The sequence below is a fragment of the Salmo trutta genome, chromosome 14 (assembly GCF_901001165.1).
Source record: "Salmo trutta chromosome 14, fSalTru1.1, whole genome shotgun sequence".
NCBI lineage: Eukaryota > Metazoa > Chordata > Actinopteri > Salmoniformes > Salmonidae > Salmo > Salmo trutta.
Genome location: NC_042970.1, coordinates 38,040,644 through 38,065,415, shown reverse-complemented (window position 1 = coordinate 38,065,415; position 24,772 = coordinate 38,040,644). Strand labels below are relative to the sequence as shown.

At 43.6% G+C, this 24,772-nt stretch overlaps 1 protein-coding gene across 6 annotated transcripts in view; it reads right to left on the bottom strand.

Annotated features, from left to right (window-relative positions):
• The window catches only part of LOC115208016 (engulfment and cell motility protein 2-like), a 29,809-nt gene extending 5,247 nt beyond the window's left edge, over window positions 1-24,562 (bottom strand). Inside the window, exons 1-19 of one of the 6 annotated variants that reach the window (XM_029775715.1) lie at window positions 24,488-24,502; window positions 23,704-23,777; window positions 22,944-23,014; window positions 17,303-17,403; window positions 16,462-16,502; window positions 15,028-15,100; window positions 13,762-13,812; window positions 9,690-9,859; window positions 9,149-9,248; window positions 8,230-8,381; window positions 7,849-7,927; window positions 3,871-3,906; window positions 3,381-3,431; window positions 3,117-3,239; window positions 2,879-2,998; window positions 2,612-2,716; window positions 2,350-2,458; window positions 1,980-2,116; window positions 1,575-1,738 (exon numbers count right to left, since the gene is read on the bottom strand). In XM_029775715.1, the coding sequence (XP_029631575.1) occupies window positions 1,575-1,738; window positions 1,980-2,116; window positions 2,350-2,458; window positions 2,612-2,716; window positions 2,879-2,998; window positions 3,117-3,239; window positions 3,381-3,431; window positions 3,871-3,906; window positions 7,849-7,927; window positions 8,230-8,381; window positions 9,149-9,248; window positions 9,690-9,859; window positions 13,762-13,812; window positions 15,028-15,100; window positions 16,462-16,502; window positions 17,303-17,380 (1,589 nt within the window). In that variant the 5' untranslated portion in view covers window positions 17,381-17,403; window positions 22,944-23,014; window positions 23,704-23,777; window positions 24,488-24,502. Of the gene's footprint in view, window positions 1-1,574; window positions 1,739-1,979; window positions 2,117-2,349; window positions 2,459-2,611; window positions 2,717-2,878; window positions 2,999-3,116; window positions 3,240-3,380; window positions 3,432-3,870; window positions 3,907-7,848; window positions 7,928-8,229; window positions 8,382-9,148; window positions 9,249-9,689; window positions 9,860-13,761; window positions 13,813-15,027; window positions 15,101-16,461; window positions 16,503-17,302; window positions 17,404-22,943; window positions 23,030-23,703; window positions 23,778-24,487 lie in introns of all 6 variants that reach the window. The other 5 variants (XM_029775714.1, XM_029775717.1, XM_029775716.1 and 2 more) reach the window with 5 other exon arrangements.
• Between the last annotated feature and the right edge of the window lie 210 nt (window positions 24,563-24,772).

The following is a 24,772-nucleotide window of genomic DNA, read 5'->3' as shown; positions in this document are numbered from 1 at the left end:
CTACTTCAGGGGTTTTGCAATGACCTAGCCTACTTCAGGGGTTTTGCAATGACCTAGCCTACTTCAGGGGTTTTGCAATGACCTAGCCTACTTCAGGGGTTTTGAAATGACCTAGCCTACTTCAGGGGTTTTGAAATGACCTAGCCTACTTCAGGGGTTTTGAAATGACCTAGCCTACTTCAGGGGTTTTGAAGTGACCTAGCCTACTTCAGGGGTTTTGAAGTGACCTAGCCTACTTCAGGGGTTTTGAAGTGACCTAGCCTACTTCAGGGGTTTTGCAATGACCTAGCCTACTTCAGGGGTTTTGAAATGACCTAGCCTACTTCAGGGGTTTTGAAATGACCTAGCCTACTTCAGGGGTTTTGAAATGACCTAGCCTACTTCAGGGGTTTTGAAATGACCTAGTCTACTTCAGGGGTTTTGCAATGACCTAGCCTACTTCAGGGGTTTTGCAATGACCTAGCCTACTTCAGGGGTTTTGCAATGACCTAGCCTACTTCAGGGGTTTTGCAATGACCTAGTCTACTTCAGGGGTTTTGCAATGACCTAGCCTACTTCAGGGGTTTTGCAATGACCTAGCCTACTTCAGGGGTTTTGCAATGACCTAGCCTACTTCAGGGGTTTTGAAGTGACCTAGCCTACTTCAGGGGTTTTGAAGTGACCTAGCCTACTTCAGGGGTTTTGAAATGACCTAGCCTACTTCAGGGGTTTTGAAATGACCTAGCCTACTTCAGGGGTTTTGCAATGACCTAGCCTACTTCAGGGGTTTTGAAATGACCTAGCCTACTTCAGGGGTTTTGAAATGACCTAGCCTACTTCAGGGGTTTTGAAATGACCTAGCCTGCTTCAGGGGTTTTGAAATGACCTAGCCTACTTCAGGGGTTTTGAAATGACCTAGCCTACTTCAGGGGTTTTGAAATGACCTAGCCTACTTCAGGGGTTTTGAAATGACCTAGCCTACTTCAGGGGTTTTGAAATGACCTAGCCTACTTCAGGGGTTTTGAAATGACCTAGCCTACTTCAGGGGTTTTGAAATGACCTAGCCTACTTCAGGGGTTTTGCACGCCCGGTACCTATTAATTGCCCATATGACTCTGAGGTATATGAAAACACTGAAACTGGAAATAAGGTATTGAATGGTCAGTGTTCATCACCATTTGAAGCATGTAATTGACTAAATAGAATTATATTTAGGCTGCAATATGTTATCGGCCATGTGGGGCTGTCATGGTAGCCTACATGAGGAGAATGCTGTTTTTAGGCCTAGAGCTACACAAATCAGGAATAAACTGAGGGAACGAATAAAGAATCCGAAGGAATGGATAAAAAAAACCACAACAAGGGAATGGATTAGCCTGGCAGTTTTTTTCTCCCCCTTGACCCCTAAGGGGCTCCGTAGTTTCCTTCCTGAATTTAAATGGAATTGACCTCAATCCTGTCATACAGTACCATGAAACTTTTGAAATGAAAACAAAGTCTGAAGAGAGGCTAAAATACTGACACGAAGGGTTAAACCCACAGGCAGACTAATCTGATGGACAAAGTCAAACAGTTAACGTGGATGTGGGACTGACATAATGGGTGGTGACTGGAAGTCGTCCTGGCTCATCCTCTCCGACTGGCGCAGACGCAGGATCTCCGAGTAGCTGAGGCCTCGCAGTTTACCCTTCAGATGGTCCAGGGACGAGGGCTTCATGGCCAGAGCCCGGGTGATCTGCTCCCGAACCACCTGCATCACCTGGCCAACCAATGGGTTAACAACCAGAGTCAAACATTTAGTGAAAACTCTGATAAATTAAGACCGCTTAGCTGTCGAAACTTTGGTACTTGTTACATTACATCGAAGCCATGAGAGTTATCAGCTTTTCCTTTACCAACCAGAGTCAACCAGATAAACAAAGTGGGATGGATAGGAGTCACCAATGGCCTAAGTCCTAAGTAACCAAGTGGTCAACCGACTCCGGTGGATGAACTCTGACCTTGTTGAAGTCCTCAGCCGTGGCCCTCATCTCCTTCCAGGTCTTGTTGAGCAGCTGGATGCAGACGCAGAAGAACTCCTCCCACGCCCGGTCGTGAGTAAAGAACATGGGGTGGTAGTCGTTGCAGCCCTCGTTGGCTGGAGAGAAGGAACACACACACAACGTCAAATACTTATTATAACGCATGAGGTTGTCTTGAAAAATTATACATCAGTTATCCCTCTGAGGATACATGTACAATAAAAATGAATGAGGTTGGCCACTCTGATTAGCTTGGAATAGCCCCAAAAAGATTGAGGCTTCCTTGAATGCCACGTCAGCCTTAAAGCCATCGTGATGTGTGGTGTCCATCTGCGAGAAGTGTACTCACGCAATTCTCCCACTTGTAGTATCTCACACAGCATACGGGTGAGCTCGATGGCACAGCGACCGAAAGGACACTCGTGTTTGTCCTCGCGGCTGCTGTTCTCCAGAACAATCTGTGAGTGACACACACATATGGTCAATACTCGGGAAAACTCAAGTGCTGCAATTTGAAATATAAAATGTATTTGTTCAGAGCTTTTTGTCATAGAAAACCTTCACTGGAGAGTGTGGTACAGGCTCTGTCTTAAAATGGCACACACACACACCCTGATGTAAGTGTCCTGGTGCAGCTTGGCCAGGTAGAGCATGTTGTCCAGGGCCAGCATCCCTGGAGGGGTCTGCGTGAAGTCCATGGCAGGGTTCACATGGTTCTGGAGAAACAACCAACAGGTGAGTCAACGACACAGACAGACCCATAACAATCCCTTTATGACCCCAAACAACCGTTTTAACACATCCACTCACTCTCCAACCCAAACAACCTCTCTAGAGAGCAGTTATACAGATGAAAGCAACCCACTAGCTGGACTCACAGTGAAGCCCAGCATCTTGTAGTCCTTGGTGTACATGGCCTTTCTCTTCTCCGTGCCACTGGGGTCATTCTCCCCGTCAAACGCAATCCTGCGCAGCTCGAAAATGATGTCCCTCTGGGCCTGGAAATGGATGAGCGCAGAACTTAAAAACATCAAACGGTATGAGGGTAAAAAGGGTTGAGGTAAAAGAATAGCCTACCTAGAATACAAAAAGAAAAACTGCTTCTGGTTGTTTTACCTGGTCGCTGGGATCCATCTTGGTCATCATGCGTTCCTCCAGAAGGTTAAAGGTCAGCACCTGCAGCACGTAGAGCTGGTGCGCCATCTCGGCTTTGATTGGTCTGTTGCCTCGGATAACGTGCTGCGAGAGATGACACACATATTAGGAGCAGTAGCAGCTCTCCATCTGTACTGTTCAGAAAGCATCATGTTATTATGAAGGGCTGTTTGGTTGTGACTGGTTATCCAAGACAAGTACACTCAGGCTTTCCCCAAAACTTACATTGAGGATGATGGATCGCAGGTGTTTCTGGGCCAGGGTGCTCGCCATCTCCTGAGAGGGAGATAGATGGACAAATACAGTGAGCCTCAAAAGCAAGGCCAGCATGGAAACAGCTAGGCTATAAGCTTACTATCAGAAAACAATATCAAAAGGCTAATTTGAGGAAAGGTTCACAGTCATATCACTAGGCCCTGAATGGGTTCATAACTGTTACAATTCCATATTTATTTTGTGTGTGTATGTGTGTGGGGGGGGGTCACATCATCATAGACTTCATCACCAGTGAGACATGTCTAATAGTGCAGACCACAGCTGCTACCACTAGAGGGACCCAGAGTTACTATGACAGGATTGCATACTGTATTCTTCCCCACAGACTTCATCTGAGTGGATTGAACTATGAGGGTGGCAGCCCATGGTTCTCTATGGATCAGAGAGAAGAGGGGGCGGAGAGGATGGAGCGGAGGATTGTGGGATGACGTGTACTCACAGTGAGCCGCTGGTCCATGGGGTTATTATGCTCTTCCTGAGTGGGGGGTGGGTTGGGAGGAGGGGTTCCCGGTGATGGCAATGGAAACAAATAGTGCACACTTATTCATGGTTCACGAGATACAGGCATACATCACAAGATACAGCATGCACAGTAACAGCATGGTACAGTAAGGTACATCACGGTATGGCAACGGTATGGCATGGGGGGGGGGGTGGAACATAGTCATAAATAATTTGTACACTGCAAATTGACCTCAAGAATCCCAAACAGATATAGCATGACAAAAAAATCAAGAATCCCAAACAGATATAGCATGACAAAAACATCAAGAATCCCAAACAGATATAGCATGACAAAAACATCAAGAATCCCAAACAGATATAGCATGACAAAAACATCAAGAATCCCAAACAGATATAGCATGACAAAAACAGAATCATTTCAAACCTTGATAACATTTGGATACGATCACATAGGCCTTTGCCTCTATTAATGGGAATGCCTGGGAACAGATTTCCTAATCACTTTGAGCTGATTTCTTGATGATTTTAGAGTGACCAAAACTAGAACTATAAAAAATATTATATATATATATATATATATATATATATATATATTTTTTATTTTTATTTATTTTTATTTATTTTTTTGGAACCCTGCTCTAGAGGCTAAATGAGAGAGCTCAGACTGACACCATGAAATCCTCCTTTCCACCCTCTCAGGGCTGGTCGTCTCAGGGACTGCACAGGAACAACTTTGGGAAACCTTGTTTTAGGTCATTGTCCTGCTGAAAAGTACATTTATCTCCCAGTGTCTGGTAGAAAGCAGATGGAACCAGGTTTTCCTCTAGGATTTTGCCTGTGCTTAGCACCATAGTTTCTTTTTTATCTTGAAAAACTCCCCAGTCCTTAACAATTACAAACATACCCATAACATGATGCAGTCACCTACGCTTGAAAATATGGAGAGTGGTACTCAGTAATGTGTCGTATTGGATTTGGCCCAAACATAACACATTGTATTCAGGACAAAAACGTAATTGCTTTGCCACATTTTTGCAGTATTACTTTAGTGACTTGTTGCCAACAGGATGCATGTTTTGGAATATTTGTATTCTGTACAGGCTTCCTTATTTTCACTCTGTCAATTAGGTTAGTGCTGTGGAGTAACTACAATGTTGTTGATCCATCTTCAGTTTTCTCCTGTCACAGCCATTAAACTCTAACTGCTTTAAAGTCACCATTGGCCTCATGGTGAAATCCCTGAGATGTTTCCTTCCTCTCCAGCAAACTGTGTCTTTGTAGTGACTGGGTGTATTGATACACCATCCAAAGTGTAATTAATAACTTCATCATTCTCAAAGGGATATCACTGTCTGCTTTTGATTTTTTACCCATCTACCAACATATTTCCTTCCTAGCAAGGCATTGGAAAACCTCCCTGGTCTTTGTGGTTGAAATTCACTGCTTGACGTTATACATGATTGTATGTGTGGGGTACATAGATGAGGTAGTCTTTCAAAAATCATGTTGAACACTAATATCACACAGAGTGAGTCCATGCAACTTATTACGCACATTTTTACTCCTGAACTTACCTAGGCTTGCCATAAAAAAAGGGATGAAATACTTGACTCAAGACATTTCAGCTTTTCATTAGTAATTGATTTGTAAAAATGTAGTCATTATGGGGTATTGTGAGTAGGCCAGTGACAAAAAACTCAATTTAACAAAATGTGGAAAACGTCAAGGGGTGTGAATACTTTCTGAAGGCACTGTAGGTGTTATGCATGTATGAGTGACCATGGTTCAGTGTAAATACACTATATATACACACACAAAAGTATAAACACCCCTTCAAATTAGTGGATTTGGCTACTTCAGCCACACCCGTTACTGACAGGTATATAAAATCGAGCACACAGCCATGCAATCTCCATAGACAAACACATTACTGAAGAGCTCTGTGACTTTCAACATGGCACCGTCATAGGATGCCACCTTTACAACAAGCTAGTTCGTCAAATTTCTGCCCTGCTAGAGCTGCCCCGGTCAACTTTAAGTGCTGTTATTGTGAAGTGGAAACGTCTAGGAGCAACTACGGCTCAGCCGCGAAGTGGTAGGCCACACTAGCTCACAGAACGGGACCGTCGAGTGCTGAATCGTGTAAAACATCAGTGCCCGACCTCACTAATGCTTTCGATTCAGATATTGGAAGTACCAGCCTCTGAAAAACATCCCAACAGCATGATGCTGCCACCACCATGCTTCACCGTAGGAATGGTGCCAGGTTTCCTCCAGAAGTGACGCTTGGCATTCAGGCCAAAGAGTTCAATCTTGGTTTCATCAGACCAGAGAATCTTGTCTCATGGCCTGAGAGGCTTTAGGTGCCTTTTGGCAAACTCCAACTCCGTCAGGCCACTCTACCATAAAGACCTGATTGGTGGAGTGCTGCAGAGATGGTTGTTCTTCTGGAAGTTTCTCCCATCTCCACAGAGGAACTCTAGATCTCTGTCAGAGTGACCATTGGGTTCTTGGTCACCTCCCTGACCAAAGCCATTCTCCCCCAATTGCTCAGTTTGGCCGGGTGGACAACTCTAGGAAGAGTCTTGCTGGTTCCAAACTTCTTCCATTTAAGAATGATGAAGGACACTGTGTTCTTAGGGACCTTCAATGCTGCAGAAATGTTTTGGTACTCTTCCCCAGATCTGTGCCTCGACACAATCCTGTCTCGGAGCTATACAGACAATTCCTTCGACCTCATGGCTTGATTTTTGCTCTGACATGCACTGTCAACTGTGTGACCTTATATAGACAGGTGGTGCCTTTCCAAATCATGTCCAATCAATTGAATTTACCACAGGTGGACTCCAATCAAGTTGTAGAAACAGCTCAAGGATCATCAATGGAAACAGGATGCACCTGAGCTCAATTTCGAGTCTCATAGCAAAGGGTCTGAATACTTATCTAAGTAAGGTTTCTGCTTTCTATTTTTAATACATTTGCAAAAATTTCTAAAAACCTGTTTCGCTGTTATTATGGGGTATTGTGTGTAGATTGCTTAGGATTTTTTTAAATCCCTTTTAGAATAATGCTGTAACTCAACAAAATGTTGAAAAAGTCAAGGGGTCTGAATACTTTCCGAAGGCACTGTAGGCCTATGGGTTAGGCTATATGAGGTGTGTGACTTTGATTTGGAAAAAGTCGCAAAAAAAAGCATGCGCAACAGCTGGGCATGATTCACAAGTGATAATATATAATTCACAAAGTGAGGCTAATATTGTCACCCATCACAATATTCTTGATTCAATATTGTCTTTACATATACTAAATAATATATGTGTGAAATTTGTTTTAAATTTAGAAAGGTTCATGATAATGGTCCAGTCTCGAAACTGGAGCAGTGGAACAAAAATACGTAATCTATGCACTTAAATAGCGAATGGAGGATGCTTTTTCCGTGGTTAATTTTCATGCCAGGCAGGTTGGCTATACTCCTGTTGTAAAGAGAAGCAATGTGCTTTACATTAGAAAAGTTGAGAAATAAATATAGTAGGTCTAGTCTATAGAAATCTGATGGGATCCTCTTTTTAGTAGAGGCCATCACTCTGTTTTCACACGCAATTGCATAGCCTAGAGAAATGTTGCACAACATGAGCTCATAGGCTCTCATGAAGTGTTAAATTAGATTTTCGATTACATTTGCATTGATGTCAGAGGGATTAGAGGGACAATAGAGAGCTGAGTACCAGGCAGTTAGCAAGTTTGGTAGGCTACTAATGACCATCAGCAGCATCAGAGCCTAGTTACCGTGACTAAATGGTCAAGCACAATTTGACTTCCGTCATGACTCGTGACGGCCGGTGTGGCGGTAATACGGTCACCGTAACAGCCCTAGTGTCCACATGCTTTTGGTCATGTGGTGTATATTGCAAGGGTACCCTTTCGGTGTATTGGTGAGCAGGTCTGTACTGACCTGCCGTCTATCCTCCGGTGCCTTGAGGAAGAGGGCGTTGATGAGTGCGATGGCATACGTCTGGATCTCCTGATTGGATCTAAAAAGGCACGTCAGACACAGCAACACCAGTTAGAAGCATCTGGTTCTAGGAATTCTCACATAGTTACAAAAACTAAAGTAGCAACTGGTTAAATGTATTAGTACAGTACTCAGATAGTATTAGTCTGGGGTTCTACACTTCTAAGCTTAGTCATAATCACAAGGTTGCGTAGCAAGGCAAGGCTCGTTTTATTCCACCGACATTAGCAGGTTACGCCACTATATTTCTACACACTAACTTCGACTACATCCCCCACATAGCTGTATGTGGGAGGCCCCAGTGCGTGTGTGTGTGCTCACACTTGCAGGTGTCCGATGAGCTGTCCAACAGTGATATCCTGCGCCACCCGGTGGTAGAGGCTGTGGCTGTTGAGGACCATGCTCTCCAGGATGGCCAGAGAGCGCTGCAGGATTGACACGTCCACCATCGGCTGGTTCACATAGCCCGCAATCTGACCAGACAGGAGGGAAATACTCCATTCAAATAGACACATAAATCTAGGGTCTTCTTGATTACAACTTGTTTTATGGAGGTAGATTTGAAAACTCGAGACTAGGACTTGAGACTAGGACTTGAGACTAGGACTTGAAAAGTAGGTCTATCAAATGACATGCAGTTGACAAAATAAATACTATCCATACTTGTGCAGAAATGTACAGCTTATAGAAAACCATGTATCTAAATTATACAGTGCTTGTTGCTGTGCAGCACTTCAGAGGACTTCATCAGGGTGAAAACGTCACAGACAATTCAGCTGAAAGAGCTCCAAATAACATGGGGGTTGCTAGGTAACTGCAACCCACTCAGTTCTGGCAACCAGTGAGGGGTTGAAGGTCAAGTAATTAAAGAAAAGAGAAAGAAAAAAACATGGGGGAGGACTTCGAGATAGACCTCAAACTTCTGAACCCACCCAAACTCATTTACCAGTGTTTAAACTGAAAAAGATAGTTCACATAATGTATAGGGCCAAGTTCCATCAAAATAAGTCAGAAATACATTGCGTCTTACTTCCATTGTGGATGGTGTAGGAATCTGACAGTGGCTTCCTTATATGACAAGTGTTACGTTGAGTGTGTCTGCATACGAAATGGCACCATATTCCCTATGAAGTGCACTACTTTTAACCAGAGCACTATGCACCCTGGTCACTGTATAGGGAATAGCATTTCCGATAGATGCAGCCTCAACTGTTTAGTTGAGGCAGGTATGGATTCTGACCTGTTTGATGAAAGACAGAGAGATGAGGTCCCAGGACACTATTCCATGGTCCATCAGCTCCAGGAAGGCAGTGAGAGTGAAGGCCAGCATCTCCCCAAAGCTGATGAGGAGAGAGGAGGCAGAGACAGAGTCAGAGGACAACACTCACCAACTGAAGGGGAAAAGAAACAAGACAACTGCAGCCACAAACAGCAAGGTATCAGTATAGGGCAATCAGTGTTAGCCTACAGCAACCATATCCAGAAAGGCTTCTAGTAGCCAGTAGAAGTAGCCCAAGGGCTGAGCTACCTTTAAACACGTACACATTGATGTCTATGGCTCTGGTGTGGTATGTACCCTACAATAGACCCATGGTTTGTCTGTCTGTACAAGACCTATGACTTCATAATGAGACACGCTCCGGAGTGAAGTTTCCCTGTAGGTAGAGATCTAGGATCAGCTTCAGCTCGCCCAATTCTTACCTTAATCATTAGTGGGGAAAATGCAAAACTGATGATCAGAGTCTAGTGGCAGTTCACCATACACTGTATGAAAGACTCACTGGGTGCCGCTCTCCACCAGGCGCGCCAGGGTCCCGATGCCCTCCATGTTGATGAACTCGGTGGCGAAGGTGGGGTCAGCTGACAGCTTGGCCAGCTCCTTCAGGGCCTCCAGGCGGGCGTCTATGCCATGAGACTGGATCCTGTCCAGGAGCTGCCGTGCTGCACGGGCCTATTGTGGGTGGGTGGGGGTCAGGCAAGGCAATGGTGGCCATTAATGACAGTTTTTTTTGTTTACCTGGTTTACCTCAACGACTACATTAGCATGATACATGTAGGCAGCGACCGAAACGTATAACTCAGCAATAGGGTTAGTCTAAAGCAGCTGCCATGTTTGTGAACTGTTTATTAGGGAGAAGCTATACGGACGGATACGTCGGGTGCCCAACTTGATGACATGTCACTCAGCTGAGAGCAGAGTGGAAACTAATGGATTCAGTTCAGTCAGTCGTCCTGATGAGCCCTTTCCAGCTAGCTAGTTTATGCTGGCTAGCTGGCAACAACAACAGCACTGCGCTAGTTAAAACTTGTGCAAGAAAGTGATGTTTATTTTTGATGGGCGAGGGAGAAATAACTTAGTATAGGTCACCATCTGGATGTCACCGTGACATGCCAATTAGCTAACGCAAGCCTGTGTGAATGACCAATGCAACGATGTTGTACCGAGGCGTTTCACTGCTTCCCACCGGGCCGCAGTTGCTTCACCGGGCGGCTGTATAACGTCGCTGGCATTAGCCAATTTGTTCAATACTCAATTATAATTTTGAGTAGGATAGCAGCCTACACGAGAAATAACTTGTAATAACTTGCTGTAACCATCGGGATGACCATTGGGCCTCTTACCAGAATGCTAACAAAATGAGCACAAACTAATAGCGAAATCACAGACGCTGTTAGCTAAATGTGAATGAGTGAAAACGAACATAAACTAATTACAAAGACAGGAAAATCCAGCTCATAAGTTATACAAGCATAGCTAGTAGCTACCAAATGTCATTTTCGATTAGTGTGGACATTTAAAAGCGAAAGTGAACAAGATAAATTGTGCAAATGAACAAAGTTGTGATGAATGCTTTTCTGAAGGAAGAACAGAATGTGTACACGGAGCACAGAGGAGAAGAACGGATTAAAAAAAAACACTAGTAGGAAGCATAAGGAAAAATGTAAGCTGTAAAGGCAACTCATCTAGAGCTCTTTGACTTCTGGCAGAAAGCCATTATAAGATATCTGATGGCAAACATTTAGTAATGAATTGAATACAAGTGTAACTTCATCACCTCATGTGCACCGCACAACAGAGCCTTGCCGATATAGAACGCTGTGGGCACACCAGCTCCCGCTGTGCTATTTACAAACAGACTGGCTCAACTGTTCTGAGAAACTACGGTAAGCTTCATAATGTAAAATAATGTGACAGCTGAAATGAAGAACACAACCTGCTTTATCTCCTAAGGTATTGCACAAGTTGACTGCAGGTATTAACTTAAAAAGTAACTACAAATATTCTAATTTATTAAAAAATGTCTAATAAATAATTTTGAAGGTATTGAAAAACCATCCCATGTTTTTTTCCAAATAACCCGGTATACGATATACCACCCAAGCCTACTAGAAGATACCGACCCTACCCTTACGCTTGTTTAAACTGAGCTGCACTGGGGTCAGAACGCATTCATGGTTACATTAAGACACCGTGGAGCCGACGCGCAATATGGGTCTGAAAACGTACCTTAATGCAGGGATGGGATATACCACGGTACTCCAAAATTGTACAATTATCTACACTGCTCCATTGCTAAGATTGAAATACTGCAAGTTTTTCCCGAAAACTGCCCTTTGCGTCCTCATGCTAGCTACCAGTAGCCACAGCAGCCATTATGGAATGATACGTCACGAAGAACAAAGGAGCTGATTGGCTGACACTGCCATTCCAAAATTGGCAGCGGTGGCTACTGCTAGCTGGCATGAGGACGAAAAGGGAAGTTTTCCGGAAAAAACAGCAGTATTTCAATCTTCTCTATGCGGCAGTGTGGAGTACAGTGGCAAATACATTTATTTGACATCCCATGCCTGAATTGAGGTACATTTTCCGACCCATATCTCACACCGGCCCCACGGTGTCTTAACCTGTTGGGGCTAGTATTTGCACGGCCGGATAAAAAACGTACCCGATTTAAACTGGTTACTACTCTTGCCCAGAAACGAGAATATGCATATAATTAGTAGATTTGGATAGAAAACACTCTAAAGTTTCTAAAACTGTTTGAATGGTGTCTGTGAGTATAACAGAACTCATATGGCAGGCCAAAACCTGAGAAGATTCCATACAGGAAGTACCCTGTCTGACAATTTGTTCTCCTTCTGTGGCATCTCTATCGAAAATACAGCATCTCTGCTGTAACGTGACATTTTCTAAGGCTTCCATTGGCTCTCAGAAGGTGCCAGAAAGTGGAATGACATCTCTCCAGTCTCTGGGCGAAAAACAGCAGGAGATTTTGTGAGTGGTCAGGCTGAGAACTGTGACACTGGAGATGCGCATTCATGTGAATTCTCCATGTTTTTCTTTCCCTCTTTGAATGAATACAACGTCGCCCGGTTGGAATATTATCGCTATTTTACGCGAAAAATAGCATAAAAATTGATTTTAAACAGCGTTTGACATGCTTAGAAGTACGGTAATGGAATATTGAAATTTTTTGTCACGAAATGCGCTCGCGCGTCACCCTTCGGATACTGACCTGAACGCATGAACAAAACGGCGGTATGTGGATATAACTATGGATTATTTGGAACCAAAACAACATTTGTTGTTGAAGTAGACGTCCTGGGAGTGCATTCTGATGAAGAACAGCAAAGGTAATCCAATTTTTCTTATAGTAAATCTGAGTTTGGTGAGGGCCAAACTTGGTGGGTGTCAAATTAGCTAGCCATGATGTCCGGGCTATGTACTCAGAATATTGCAAAATGTGCTTTCGCCGAAAAGCTATTTTAAAATCTGACACCGCGATTGCATAAAGGAGTTCTGTATCTATAATTCTTAAAATAATTGTAATGTATTTTGTGAACGTTAATCGTGAGTAATTTAGTAAATTCACCGGAAGTTTGCGGTGGGTATGCTAGTTCTGAACATCACATGCTAATGTAAAAAGCTGTTTTTTGATATAAATATGAACTTGATTGAACAAAACATTCATGTATTGTATAACATAATGTCCTAGGAGTGTCATCTGATGAAGATCATCAAAGGTTAGTGCTGCATTTAGCTGTGGTTTTGTTTTTTGTGACATATATGCTTGCTTTGAAAATGGCTGTGTGATTATTTTTGGCAGGGTACTCTCCTGACATAATCGAATGTTTTGCTTTCGCTGTAAAGCCTTTTTGAAATCGGACAATGTGGTTAGATTAACGAGAGTTGTCTTTAAAATGGTGTAAAATAGTCATATGTTTGAGAAATTGAAGTTATAGCATTATTGAGGTATTTGTATTTCGCGCCACGCGATTCCACTGGCTGTTGACTAGGGTGGGACGGTTCTTGCCCAGGGAGGTTAATGTAAGCATGATTGCATTCCGACCCCAGTGCAGCTCAGTGTAAACAAGCTTAAAAGGTAGGGTCAGTACCTTCTGGCTGTCCTGCAGTAACTCATTTTGAGGGAAGTAGCTATAGTGTAGCTAATATCAGGCAAGGGTGACAGGCAGCTAAAGCACATTTGCTGATTTTGTAGTCCGATAAAAACGGAATAATTCTGAACACTCCCAAGTCCCAACTTCAGCAAACAAGTTTCACATTCTCACTGAAATTTCTAGCCACAAACATAAACTAGCTAGCTGAGGAGGGCTCATCAAGACGACTGACTGAACCGAATCCATTCGTCCACACTCAACTCTCACTGCGCGACATAGGTTAACAATTTTGGGCACCAGGCGTGTCCGTATAGCCTCTCCCTGTTTATCATTGGTTTTACTATGAGCATTGCAGTCACTATATAGAGTTAATAAAATATACCTTAGAAATACTGGTCATTTACTTGAAGAAAATGAAAATAACTGCATGTACAAGAAGAGAAAGTGTCTCACGGGAGATATGGCTAATCGAAGGATGGTCCCATTCTTCATTTCACTACGGCTCTGGAAAGAAAGATGGTGAACATTGCTACTACCACAGCATGATGCTGTAGCAACAACAACAAAAACTTCATATTGGTGATATGACAAACACTATATATACACAAAAGTATGTGGACACCTCTTAAAATGAGTGGATTCAGCTATTTCAGCCACACGCGTGCTGACAGGTGTATAAAATCGAGCACACCACCATGCAATCTCCATAGACAAACATTGTCAGTAGAATGGCCTTGCTGAAGAGCTTAGTGACTTTCAACGTGGCACTGTCATAGGATGCCACCTTTCCAACAAGTCAGTTTGTCATATTTCTGCCCTGGTTAACTGTTATTGTGAAGAGGAAATGTTTAGGAGCAACAACGGATTAGCCACGAAGTGGTAGGCCACACAAGCTCACAGAAATGGACCGCCGAGTGCTGAAGCGCATAAAATCTTCTGTCCTCGGTTGCAACACACACTACCGAGTTCCAAAATGCCTCTGGAAGCAAAGTCAGCACAATAACTGTTTGTCGGGAGCTTCATGAAATGGGTTTCCATGGCCGAGCACCCGCACACAAGCCTAAGATCACCAAGCATCAGCTGGAGTGGTGTAAAGCTCGCCACCATTGAACTCTGGGGTAGTGGAAACGCGTTCTCTGGAATTATGAATCACACTTCAACATCTGGCAGTCCAACGGACGAATCTGGGTTTGGCGGATGCCAGAATGCTACCTGCTCCAATGCATAGTGCCAACTCTATAGTTTGGTGGAAGAGGTTGTTTTTCCAACTTTGCGTAAACAGTTTGGGGAAGGCCCTTTCATGTTTCCGCATGACAATGGCCCCCGTGCACAAAGCGAGGTCCATACAGAAATGGTTTGTCGAGATCGGTGTGGAAGAACTTGACTGGCCTTCAAAGAGCCCTGACCACAATCCCATCGAACACCTTTGGGACGAATTGGCACACCGACTGCGAGCCAGCCCTAATCACTAATGTTCGTGGCTGAATGGAAGAAAGTCCCTGCAGCAATGTTCCAACATCTGGTGGAAAGCCTATCCAGAAGAGTGGAGGCTATTATAGCAGCAAAGGTGGGATTAACTCCATATTAATGCCCATGATTTTGAAATGAGATGTTCGACAAACATACTTTTGGTCATGTAGTGTACTAACAGTAACATATTAACTAAGGAACCATGTAGTGTATTACAGTAATGAATTCTGCCAAGGTGTTGAGGCTCACCTGCTCAGTGATGTAGAGCTGAGGACCGTCAGCGTAACGCAGGGCAAACTGCTCAGAGCCAGACAGAGACCAGCTGTGGACACACGCACAAAATCAATTGAAAAGTAGGTGAATGAATTCACAAACTTTCCGCTCAATACCAGAGTGCACTGACCTCCCTAAACATGAGGCAGGCAGAAGCTAAACCCACTAGTATCTCAATAAGACCTACTGTAATGCTGTGCATTTGTTTTTCCACCCTACAGAAAATATATACCATGTGCATAAGGTTAATAAAAGTCATTATCGGAGCCTCAAGCATTTCTATTTGCAAGAGGAGCAGATGGAGAAGATTGTACAGGGTGATATTCAGTGGGCGTTAAGTGTTAGGAGAAAAATACATTCAGATGTGAGAGGGAGAGCAAGGGAGTAGGAGGAAGCACTGGAGAGAGATGGAGAGAGAGGGATAAGGAGAAGTAGCGAGTTAGCAAAAGTCTCAGTGTTCATGGACCAGAATGGTTATATAAGCATAAGTTCAAGTCTGGCCCCCATCTGTGAGCCATTAGACCTCCTTTACTAGGGTGTTGGCTAGAGGTGTGTGTTTATTGGCAGTGGCATATGAGTAAGCGCAATAAAAACTAGGCAAGTCAGTTAAGAACAAATTCTTATTTACATGACGGACTACCCCGGCTAAACCCAAACGACTCTGGGCCAATTGTGCGCCGCCCTATGGGACTTCCAATCACGGCCCGGATGTGATGCAGCCTGGATTCGAACCAGGGACTGCAGTGACAACTCTTGCACTGAGACGCAGTGCCTTGGACCGCAGCGCCACTCGGGAGCCAAGCAAAAGGTGGAGTACCGCAGCATTTATGTGTATCTGGAGATTACACTGAAATGCCTCGTATGTCATTGTAGAAATATCTGCACCTCAAAAGTGAAGAATGATATCCAACATCTTTGAATGCAATAGCATTCTAAACTTGTGCGATAATATAGCATAGTGAATCAATGGGTATGATGTAGCAAGAATGTAGAAAGCATTCAAATGACATTTCTTGCATTATGAGCAGAACATTCTGCAGTATGCCAACAGGCACAAACTGTTCCATTTCTACACAGGGTAATATATTACAATATAGAATATATATATATAGACCTTTAAGAAGTCATTTTATAATAAGAATTCTGTCATTGTAATGAAACCCATGTGTGATCCAGTCCATGTGAAATGGCTCTTACTCATGTTCCTTTGTGTGTTCTTATTATGGACCTGCTTATCATCTGGCCCCAACTAAGTCTGTCTAGCTAGCACTAATCTTACAGAAGTGAACGCAGGGTGTGAGTGTGTCTGTGTGTGCTCATATCACACACATATATAAATCAGTGGTAAACATTGTGCGGCCATTATCTCCAGCGTGAGCAGAAACAGCTGGGTGTGGACCTGGTGCTCACCCGTCACACACCTCCCGTACGATAGAGGACAGAGGCTTCTTCTGCAAACACACAACAGACAAAAAAACCATAGTCAAACTCTGCAAAACCACTGGAATCACAGGAAAGTTGCCGATTGGTCATAAAAAGGCCCTATAGCGGCGCTTTACAAAGTCAATCCTGTGGACCCCAAGGGTCGCACGTTTTTGGTTGTCTTAGCCCTACACAGCTGATTCAAATAATGAACTCATCAAGCTTTGATGATTTGAATCAGCTGTGTAGTGCGAGGGCAAAAACCAAAACGTGCACCCCTGGTTGGTCCCCAGGACCGAGTTGGGGAAACGCTGCCCTAAAGTAACTTCAACAATGGTTCTCATTCCTTGCCTAGCTTGGCATTCAGTGGAAAACAAACGTTGATGATGTGGTTTCATGTCATTGCCGGCGACATACCCTACAGTTCATGCTGAGAGATGTGCTAGACTTACCGACTACATCTTAGTAGTTTATGTTGGTCTGAGCAGAAACACACTGTAGCCGTCTTTTCCCTACAATTATTTAACATGGAGTCGCTGGCACAGGGAAAATAGACTTCTATAAAATGTTTGGTTGAGTAGACAGAGTGGAGGATTGATGCTGTTAAAGACAAGACCAACCAACACAGTCAGCAGCCGAGCACAGTGGTTGGCCGTCCTATCGCCTCTGACCACAGAACATCGGCTCTCATTTTTCTGTTCATTTCCCGACGATTCTACATGTTGAATCGACACCGTTCATCGATACCAAGCAGGTAAACTACTGCGCGTGACCGACGTTCATGTTGGTATGTCTTGTCCTTTAGGAGGGTTTTTAGACGGGCACTGACCTGGTCAATCTCGATGAGCTGGGCGTTGGCGCCGGGCCACTCGATGGCCACCTTAACGATGTCAGAGTGGGGTGGCATGGCTGCTGTCCTCTCACACGCCACTGGAGGACAGACATCACAGAGAAGAAGAGAGGGCACGTTATTACTGTTACATATGTGGATCCCATGTCTGCCACCATGTTACATATGTCGCCATGATCACGTTATGTTGGTATGAAGGTTTGACAGCAATTTTCACATTTCATAGTTAAATCACTCTTAAAGCCAAATGTGGCTTAAAAACACCATGACACCTGTTGAAAAGTCTTATTCTAGAACAGCCTGTTCCTTATCATTGGCACAAAGTCAGACAAGTACACTTCTCTTAAATGTACGTTTTAGCAACAACATCTATTCAATTTAGTCTCATTACAGTCCAGTGTGTCATAGCCCATCTTTGGTAAAGCTTTCCCCACATGACAAATTGTTGTTTTTAAGAGGACATGTTAGGTTAAAACGATGGGACCAGGACAGCTTTTACAGCTGCACTGGCTTAAGGTATCAGCTATCAACGCCATTAAATCCTCAGATGTATTATCCGTGGTAGGTAGCTCCACACTTTGTTTAGCTATTACCTACATCCACTTCAAAAGAGGCATTTTAACAGCCTGATGGACGGTGTACAAGCCCAACGACGGGGAGACAAAGTCTTCTAAATATCAGTGCCCAGGGGTTTTCAACATCAAAGCCCTGCACCACCGAGTGGAAAACAGGCTGATGATATGCATCGTGTAGCCTGAACTAGACTCCAGCTCTGTCGCTGCCAGAAATAGACACGCACTAAAACCAACCAGATTTGACAAAGAAAAACATCCCATGTCTTGTTAAAACACACGTTGTTTTGTCTGTCTTTCGATGCGGTTTTCCCCAGGATTTTTTTCAGCCGCGGTGGCAAAGACAGCAGGGGAGGGGTGTGGGGTTTGTGCTCTTTCCTGCGGGGGTCAGGGCACATGCATCCTGGGAGATTTTCTTTGGGAGAACGACTGTGAAAAGGTCACTTCTGGTGACTTTTGAAAAATACATTCTACTCCAAAATGCATGAAAATGGAACTATGTTGACACCATCTGAAATAAAACAGATGCACACCACTACACTATAGGGAGATGAGGAGAAAGCAATGGCTGTGTGCTTGTGGCTCTCATTCACCGCACTGGTCACTCTGTTTGCTACAAATATACATTGTGACTTGTCACTGTTCTTAAAAGGATAGTACAAGGTTTGGGCAATTAAGCATTTTTTCTACTTACAAAGAGTCACTAAACTCATGGATTCCATTTTTGTCTGCGTGCAGTTTGAAGGAAGTTGAAGGTAGCTTCGCGAGCCATTGCTAACTAGTCTTAGCGCAATGACTAGAAGTTTATGGGAAAAGCTAGCATGCTAGCTGTTCCTGTAGACCAGCGATAGGCAACTGACTCAGCCATTTTTTATGGAGCGGAAGGTCAAGGGTCCGGAACAGTTAGAATAATTTGTACACTGCAAATTGACCACCACCAAACTCAAAAAGAGATTGTATTTGAAAATAATCATTTTACACCTCGATTGCATTGAGAAACAATCACATGGCTCTTTTATTCATGGGAATACTAGGTGAACAGATTAACTACATTAAACTCATTTTTAGCTGAATTCCTGGTGATTTTAATATTTTTACCCAAACCCCCCCCCCCTCGCCTGTTGCTGACCACAGCTGTAGACATCCTGCATGCTAGCTGTTCACATAGACGTCCAGTTATTGCGCTAACGCTAGTTAGCAACTTCCTGCAAACTGCATGCAAAGACATAACAATGGTATCCATTGAGTAAAAAAAATTAAGAGTTTAAATTGGCAAAACATCGCACTATTCCTTTAAAAGCTGCAGCTAAATGAATATAGGCTAAACACTGGTCTATGTTAACTCCACTATAGGGTGGCATTCTCTAGTGTTGCTGCCAGAAAAATCTAAACATTCTCATTCATCGACATTGTATTCAGACGCCTACAGACTGAGAATCTTTCTGCGCATTTCTTTACAGAAAATGTGAATGCAGGCACACACACACACACACAATCTGGGGTAGTGAGAAACAGCAAGTTTCATACATCCACATCTCTGGCAGGCTCAGTCCTCCCACTCAGGAGCCCTAGAACCTGTACGTGGGCTGGGGTTGGTTTAGCACAGCTCCCCGATCTACTGCAGATACAACAGCACCATGGAGCTCAGGTATACCCCTGCTAGGCTCCCTATTCTAAATCCACAGGGATTCTTTGCTCTGCACTCGGCTGGCGTCGTGGGACGACAGATGAGAATGCGCGTCAAAGCAGTAGAAATCAGTGCCAACAGAGGGCATTTTACTGTGGAACCACAAAACACATAATCAAGCAGTGCTTGTCACTGCACTGGGCAGATGCCGAATGGCTATAACCAACATTTTTGTTGTTGAGTGTTGGGCGGTATGGGGAGAAGGGTAAGGGGCTTTTTGGAGGGGGGGGGGATTTCCCTCTCCTGTCTCCGGGGGCTGTTATATAGCTCAGTTCATGCTTTTGTTCACATTTTGCCATGAAAAACATTGCTGTTATAAAGTTAATTTCCTGCAATTGTACACATTTTGTTATCATATGCTATCTGGGCTCCCCAAAACTTCAGAATTGTTTTTTTTTTGCGTGCCTGTTCAGTAATCCGGCCTTGACTCTGGCTGGGGATCAGATGGTGTGTGGACATGGTTTAAAAGTGTCTGTTTGCTTGCCTTGGTTCTCTGTGGACACCTGGGTTTCAATATGGATATTTTCACAGCAAACAATTTCAGGGACCATGAACTAATAAATTCAAGCATTTCAGTTGATGATCAATTGATTCTACTGAAAATATCCTGTACTGCAAAGACAGAAAGTTACATTCATAATCTGCAGTAATAGCCTAATGATCAACTTAAATGGTCTGTGAAAACACTTGTTTACTTTCTTGAGGAAAATGTAACTCCATTCGTACCACCTCTAATAACAAGCTAGAGCCAATTCAATACCGTCTTTGGATAAAGTATTTCCTCTGCTCTCAAATCAAGCAATACTATCCATACATGAGGAAACTTGCCTGGTAGGCGGGATAGGGGATAGGAGAATTTAGCTAAATGAGAACACCAAGTCAAACAACCATCAGTGATGAGACTTGGCTTGGAATGATGAATGGGGCATTGTGCAACAGGCTGCCTAAACAGGCTGTGAAAAAGCTGCAGAAATATACTGAGAACTTAGTCCAAGACTGGCAAGTGCAGGACAGCTCACCAGAGCACACTCAGATACTCTGACTTCACTACAACCCACCACATCCACAAATGAAAGAACAGCAAGAAAAACAGACCAGTAAAGTTAACCACACTGTTATACGCAAAAGCATATGCTAATGAACCGTGTTTCACTGCTGCATACAATTACACAAACGGTTTATAAGAACACATCAAAAACGTTGGGGATTCTTTGTGAGGGTTTAATTCTAAAAGTAATTTCTATTTTTTCATTTCACAGACATGTTTTTCTTGACACACTGCCACACCTTCACATTTGTTTGTGGCCAAACATCAACATGAAAATAGACGCTGGAAGACAAGGCACATGTAACGGCTAACTTAACCTTGCCATGACACATCATCTGGGCCACAATGCTGCCATTGTCTGGGGGTATAAATAAGAGAAGTCCATTCCTAGTCCCAAATGGGTATAACTAGGGCCTATCAGAGCTCTGGTCAAAAGTAGTGCACTACATAGGGAACAGGGTGCCATTTCGGACACAACCGTCCATTCCCAGTCCGAAAGTCACTGACTAGAGGTCTTCACAGATCCATCCACCTGTACCCGAATACCCATCACCCAATGCAGGACCGGATCCAGAATTCTAAATAATGTCACGGGTCTGATCTGATTGTCACGGGTCTCGGGGATGTGTCATTTTAACTGACTTGTCCAGAAGGGCCGTACAGATTCGAACGAGACCGCTGCAGTAGAAAGAGAAATTGTATCATTTATGGTGCTGCTCTTGCTTTTTGCATGAGAGTGGAGCGTGGCGCGTGTAGCTTGTTGTTGGCCAATCATAAGTCAAAGCGGCAATAGGCTACAGTCAGAGCCTCCATGTGGGGCAAAAGTTAGGAGATATCTAATCAATGGAAGATGGAATTACAATTAAGGAATTAAAAGTTAAAGGAGGAGAGGCTACAGGCTACTTAATATTCTGAATGGAGTTGTTGTGTAACTGTAGGATGAGAAAGCACATGCACTGCAGCCTCAACTAGCCTAACTAGCAAACGTTACCTAGCTTAACTAGCGTTTCCCGGTTTGACGCAGTCAAGACAGGTACTGAGCAATCATATCGGATGATAAATAACCGAGTTACAGCAGCTATTAGTCTACTATAGTGCGAGTCCGCTTGATTGGTTGCTGTCTCTCGTCTCTCCCTTCCTGCTCCTGTGTCACTCGCTCACAGTACGTTGACAGAACGACAGCTCCCCTGCCTGCTACAGCGGCACCTCTCTCCCTCTTGCGCTTTCAGGTCTGGTTATCAGTAGCTCAAAAAAAAATGGTTTTCTGCTGCTTCCCTCACTCAGATCGGACTGGGTTTCCATGGCCGAGCAGCCGCACAGAAGCCTAAGATCACCATGCGCAATGCCAAGCGGCGGCTGGAGTGGTGTAAAGCTCGCCGCCATTGGACTCTGGAGCAGTGTAAACGTGTTCTCTGGAGTGATGAATCACGATTCACCATCTGGCAGTCCAAGGAACGAATCTGGGTTTGGTGGATGCCAGGAGAACGCTACCTGCCTGAATGCATAGTGCCAACTGTAAACAAACAAACAAACACCACGAACTGGCAAGAATGGTGTTCATTTTCTCAGTTCACTGACTAGCTCTACAAAAATCTTTAAAAAATTAGGGTATCTATCAAATTCTTGAACCAAAGCAAGCAAACATGACTGATAGAGAATTTAATTTTAAATTAAGGAAATAATTAAGAGCTGAGACAATATTCTACATGGGGAACAATATGCATGGCATGAAACACTAAGTCCAGCATAGTGAGGATACCGTCTAAATACTAACTCAGTATTCCAGGAGTTGACAGGCGGCCATGTGCTTACAGGCACAATGGTGGGGAAAACCACTAGGCACCACTAAGAAACCAGAGTCCATGAAGGACAAGGCTAAGAGGTTATTAAGAGAGACAGTACGTGTGTGTGTGTGTCTAGGTTGGGGGAGGTGAATCAGACTGTCAGTACATGTCAGGACCTATGTGCCTGGGCAATAAGGGAGGGAATTGAAAACAGATGCCCAGTAAGCCCGAGAGACACACTTAATTTAGTAGGCTTCTCCCTCTGCCCATAACGAGGACTATGCAGTCTGGACAGCCATCTTGTTCAAAGTGAATTCAAAACAAAAAGCCCTACTCCTTTTCCATCCTAGCACAACTTTCCCCCACACATTTGAAGAGGAATCTCAGCCAGGGCTCTTCTCTAATGCCAAAAGGCAAATCTCTCAAGTCGATAATGCTAATCTCGTTAACTGTTAAGTGGGTGCCGTTGTTTCTGTTTTCTCCTCTCATCCTGGGTCTTATCTTAACAAGATATGGCGACCGTCCTCACCTGTTGGAGCGTTGAGTGGGCACCTCACTCGCTCTCTGAATCAAACGTTTCGGACCATGGCATCAGCTCCCCTGTAAAGACAGAAACTGTCAAGGCATCTTTGGGTCAAAACACTGGTGCAAAGCCTAACAGTGGGAAAGTATCATTAAAGGAACTGTAAAATAGGGTCAAACATTCCACCTTTAATGCTTCTCCACCCCTATAAAATCCCTTCCTTGAGAAGTTCCCTTTATCCTTTTCTTGATGTTAATAACCAGTCAAATACTGACAACCTGCTTTCATGCAGACATTCCTTCTAAAACTGTTTTAATTGCATCTCCGATTGAAACCAATCTTGCAGAACGCTTTTAAACTGACACCGAGTGTATTGAATTTCTTATTTTATAGACGGAGGGATTCTGTCTCGCAATTCTTATTGATGTGGGAATGTAAAAACTGCAAGACAAAATGAACATTTTCAAAGGCATCCTGACTAAAATAAGGGATAATACTGTCTGCTGGTGATGCTGCTCTGGAGCTCAGCTACTCAAGCAACCACTGACCTACCTAATCTGAGAAAGTTAGGAGAGACTTCAGATAACTGATCCTAAAGACCCCATAGCCTACCATGTACTGGCCCGAACTGCAAATCCTGAGTGGCAGCGTTACAGTTATCTTATGTTACAGGGAAATGAGTTCATCCTTTGTTTTCAGGGCACATGTATGATCCTGGCTCTTGACATATTATGACAGATAGATAGTAACCAATCAGATCAGGTACCTGAGTGACAAGTCTCCAGCTTGCAGGAGGACAAATATCGACCTTCTGTAGAATGATGGGGACAGAGAATCCCCCTTCACAGACAGATGAGGGTGGTTTCAGTGTGTCACACAAGGCAGCTGGATACATTTGTAACAATGTATCAATTACTGCTGACCACCACCACCTTGTAAGACCATTGTAATTAAGACAGAATGGGCTGCAGTCAGGATGCATAGCTTTAAAAAGGACATTCCTGCTCTCAACGCTGTATTTTCAGAAACCTGGCCAAGTTGTGAAATATATATTAATAATCATTTTATAAACCATGATAACCTCACATGTAGCCTAATGAGCGTTGATAATTTACTAGCTACCGAAGGCAGTGGGGCTGTAAAAGAGCCACATCGGATGGCAAAGCATGCAAATCCATTTATTAATTTGAGAAACACAGCTAGCTTGAATTAAATTGTAGCCAGCGCTCAATATAATAACTTCGGGTCATTCATATTTCAACACTGAAATCCCCTCCAAGTGAATAAAATCCTAAATGTATGAATTTATAGAACGTATTCGTCTCAAGAGTGAATCACCACACTGAGAAAAAAAAAAAGCCTACACACGATATTCCATAGGAGAGCGATTTGTTCCTTCGCAAACATCTATTTTTCACTAGGCTACTGCCGATGTGCTTTTTGGTCTGCAGGCGCGCAACAGTGATTACAATATAACGACAAAATTGTAGCATTTCTCAAAATGGTTCATTTACTGATAGTAAATAGTTCATGTAACTGCGGTTACCTACCCTATGGCCTGGACCGGATCGCCGCCGTTTGATACTTCCACCAATGCAGCATCTGTGGTAAGACGATACATCACCACGCCTCGTAGGCGGGACATAAAGTATATATGTCCATGGCTACTGCACAAGAATCCTGTCTTTCACATAAATTCCACATTTTGATTTTAAATCAGTGCATGTGCAGGGCAATGCATACATTAATTAACATTTAATACATATCGTAATGTGACATGTACATGGTATAATTGATCTCATGACACCATATTCAAAAAATATGATATCTACCAA